The following is a 3,713-nucleotide window of genomic DNA, read 5'->3' on the forward strand; positions in this document are numbered from 1 at the left end:
AAGAGGGGCGATGCCAGCAAAGCCGCCGACATACCTTTGCTCTTGGCCTTGGCGCTTCGCAAGCTCATGAGCTTGGAGGGCGGCTTGGTTCGCGGGGCAGGCGACGCGGCTGCCTGTTGGACAGCGGCCTCCTGCTGCGCCTCCTTCTCGGCCTGTTCCTTCGCCGCAGCTTCGGCGTCCTGCTCCTTCTTTCGCTTCTTGGCCAATCTCTGTTCCAGCATCGAGCGAAACAGAAGTTGTAAGTTTGAAGTGTCACAATTTGAAATAAAGCAAACCGGGGTAATACCTTGGTCTCTTGCGAGCCCTTCTTGGCCTCTTGGGACGCGGAGGCCCGGCTGGTCTGTTCGGGCTCTTCCTCCTGTTGCTGCTGCTGCTCCCTCCTCGACCACGACGACCGCGCCCCTCTTCTTCGTCTTCTTGGCCTCCGGCTCGGGATCAGCGGCTGCGCCGCGCTTCTTTCTTCCGCCGCGGGCCTTCTGCGAGGGCGTCTCCTCCTCCTCCGCGTCTTCCTCTTCGGGTTGCTGCTTGGCCGCGGCTTCGCTCGCCTTCTTCTCTTCCTCCGCAGCCGCAGCAGCGGCGGCGTTGGCCTCGAGCTTGGCCCGCAGCGTCTGCTCCTTCTTGAGTTCCTTCTTCAACGCCGCCACCGCAGTATCGGACTCAGCGGCGAGCTTCTTTCGGATCTGCTCGTGCTCTTTGCGCTGGCGCTCGACCTCGGCCTCCTTCTCGGCCAGGGCCTCCTCGACCTCGCGCAGGCGTTGGTCCTTCTCGGCCAACCCGGCCTCGCGCTCGGCGAGCGCGGTCGTCGCCATGTCGAGCTGGGCCTGGAGCTTGCTTCGCTGGGTCTCCCAGGTCTCCTGCGCCGTGGCCAGCTCGGCCGCGTTCCGGGCCGCCTCCGCGTTGGCCGACTCGAGCTTCTCGGCGAGTCCGTCCCGCTCCTCCTCGAGCTCGGCCTTGGTGCGCTGCAGCGGTTCGATCTGGCCGACCTCGGCCTGGAGGCGCTCGGCGACTTCGCGCAGCGCGGCGACTTCGCTCTCTGCCTCCTGGGCTGCGGCCTCGAGCTCGCCGGCACGCTTCTCCAACGCGCCGGCGTCGGTCTTCAGCTGCGCAGATGCTTCGGATTCCTCGTCGAGCTTGCGCTGGAGGCCCTCGCACCGGCTCTGCAGCGAGTCGAGGCTCACCTGCCGGTCGGCCAGGTCCTGCTCCTTCTCGTCGATGAGCCGACGCAGGCGCTCGAGTTCGTTGGCAGTGGCCAGGTTGTCGCTGTCGCTGGCCTCCTGCTCCTTCTCCTTGAGGAAGGCGACGGTGCGGCGAAGCTCGTCGACCTGCATCTGCAGCGCTTCGTTTTGCTGGCAGGCTTGGGTGCGCTCGGCAGCGGCGGCCTCGCTGCTGGCCTGCAGCTGGACGAGCTCGCCTTCAGCAGCCTGCGCGCGAGCCACGGCCTCGTCCTTCTCGGCGATAACGCGGATGAGCTCGCCCTCGACGGCGTGGAAGCGGTTCTTGAGACCCGAGAGTCGCTCCTCCTCGTCGCTGAGCTTGGCCTTGAGCTCGACCACCTCGGCATGTCTGCCCTCGGCCTTGCGCGCGAGCTTCTCGCTTTCGGCCTTCCACTTCTCGACGTTCTGCTGCTCGGCGGCGAGCTCGACCGCGATGCTGGCCTTCTCCTCCTGATACCTGCGCAGTTCCTGCTCGCGGTCGCCGTGCTGCGTGGCCTGTGCACTGCGCGCCTCGTCGATGATGGCCTGCATCTTGGTGGCCTCCTCCTTGGCGGCGTCGAGCTCCTTGCTGAGGCTCTCCTTCTCCTTGATGGTGCTCTCCATCTGCTGGATGAACTCCTCCCACTCCCTCTCCTTGGATCGCTTCTCCTCGTCGGCCTGCGCGCGCCACGCGGCGCCTTCGGCCTGCAGGCGCTCGATGTCCTTGCAGAGGCTGGCGTTCTGCTGCCGCAGGGACTCGACCTCGGTCTGGAGGGCCGCGATCTGGCTCTCGCGCTCTCTGTCCCGCGCGGTGCCCTGCTGCGACATGCGCTCCTTGAGCCGGGCGAGCTCCTCCTCGGCGCCGCTCATCTTGCGCAGCAGCTCGTCCCTCTCCTCCTCGATGCCCTTGAGCCGGGCCTCACCCGCCTGGAGGATCTCTTCGAACTGGCCCTGCAGCGCCTCGAGCTCGTCGTCGGTGTTCTTTTGGCTCTGACGCAGCGCCTCCTTCTGTACGCCGAGCTCGGCCTCGAGCTTGGCGACCGCCGCCAGCTGCGCGTCGCTCTTCTCCTGCCAGACCTGGAGTTCAGCACGCAGCTTGCGGCACTCGTCCTCGTAGGCCTGCTTCTCGGCCTCGATGCGCGATACCTGGCTGCGCAGAGCCGCGAGGGCCTCTTCGGCTTCCCGCCTCGCCGTGCCCGACGCATCCGCGCCCAGGCCTGTGGTCGTTTGCGAGTACTGCTGCTCGAGCTTGCGCTTCTCCTCGGCGAGCAGCTGGCGGTACTGCTCGTCGGTGCGCTTGATCTCGCTCTTGAGCGTGTCGACGTGGGCCTGCCACTGCTTGACCTCCTGCTCGCGGGCGGCCAGGCTGGCGCTCAGGTCGCCCAGCAGCTGCGCGATCTTGCGCTCCTTCTCGCGCGTCTCGTCGAGGCCGCGGCTCAGATCGTCCTTCTCGCGGAGAATGGCGTCCATCTTCGCTTCGGCCTTCTTGAACAGATCCGCGAAGGCGCTTCCTTCTTCGTCGGCGTGGTTCTGCGCCTGGACTTGGAGGTAGGCCTCCGCTCGCACCTCCTCCGCGCTTCGCTCTGCGACGCCGTCAGAGACGATACGACCTTGCTCCTGCGAAAACTGCTGGGCCTCGGCTTCGACGTCCATATCCTCGATGGTGCCGGCGCGCGGCGCGGCGTGATCGGTCTGCTTGCGCTTCTTGGCGGCGCGCCTCTCGCTGGACTCGCGCGCTTGCTGCTCCTCGGCGGCGAGCCTCTTCGTCTCCTCTGCCGCAGCCGCTTCCTCAGCAGCCGCTCTGGCCTTCTCCTCCTCTTCGGCTCGCTTCCTATGCTCTTCCTCGGCAGCCGCAGCCGCCGCCAGCTGACGCTCCCTTTCTTCCTCTTCGCGTCTCGCCGCTTCTTGCGCTTCCTGCTCCTCTTGTTCTCGTTCGCGCCTTCGCCTTTCCTCTTCCTGTTCTTGTTCTCGTCGCTGCTTCTCCTCCTGTTGCCTTTGCCGTTCCGCTTGCTCGGCCTCCCTCCTCTCCGCTTCCTCTCGCGCAAGGCGTTCCTGCTCACGCGCCGCGGCTTCTTCAGCCGCCGCTGCCTCAGCTTCGCGCTGCCTCCTCTCTTCATCCAACCGCCTACGCTCTTCCTCCCCCTGAAGTCTTCTTCGCTCTTGTACCGCTTGCTCCTCGGCGGCGAGCCTCTTCACTTCTTCTGCCGCTGCGGCTTCGACTTCACGTTGTCTACTCCGGGCCTCTTCTTCGGCCGCCGCTTCCTCGGCAGCCCTTTTTTCCTCTTCCTCCTCTTGCTCGAGTCTCCTGCGCTCTTCTTCCGCGGCCACCCGTGCGGCTTCCGCTTCCTCTTCTTGTTGTTGCTGTCGCTTCCTCTCTTCGTCCTGTTGCCTTTGCCTTTCGGCCTCTTCTTCTTCTTCTTGTTGTTGTTGTTGTTCGGCTTGCTTCCTCGCTTGGTGCTCTTCCTGCTCCAACGCGGTGGACTGCGGGTCCGGCTGGGAGAGCGTCGCGAAGTCGTCTTC

At 65.8% G+C, this 3,713-nt stretch overlaps 1 protein-coding gene across 1 annotated transcript in view; it reads right to left on the reverse strand.

Annotated features, from left to right (window-relative positions):
• ACA1_391810 (carrier superfamily protein) overlaps window positions 1-3,713 on the reverse strand; it is a gene marked incomplete at both ends in the record, with an annotated part of 4,798 nt that overhangs the window by 307 nt on the left and 778 nt on the right. Inside the window, 5 exons of the mRNA XM_004336764.1 lie at window positions 35-209; window positions 287-370; window positions 396-2,339; window positions 2,395-2,410; window positions 2,431-3,686. Coding sequence (XP_004336812.1) covers window positions 35-209; window positions 287-370; window positions 396-2,339; window positions 2,395-2,410; window positions 2,431-3,686 — 3,475 coding nt within the window. The remainder of the gene's footprint in view (window positions 1-34; window positions 210-286; window positions 371-395; window positions 2,340-2,394; window positions 2,411-2,430; window positions 3,687-3,713) is intronic.

The sequence above is a fragment of the Acanthamoeba castellanii genome, assembly GCF_000313135.1.
Source record: "Acanthamoeba castellanii str. Neff unplaced genomic scaffold scf7180000084740, whole genome shotgun sequence".
Lineage (NCBI taxonomy): Eukaryota > Discosea > Longamoebia > Acanthamoebidae > Acanthamoeba > Acanthamoeba castellanii.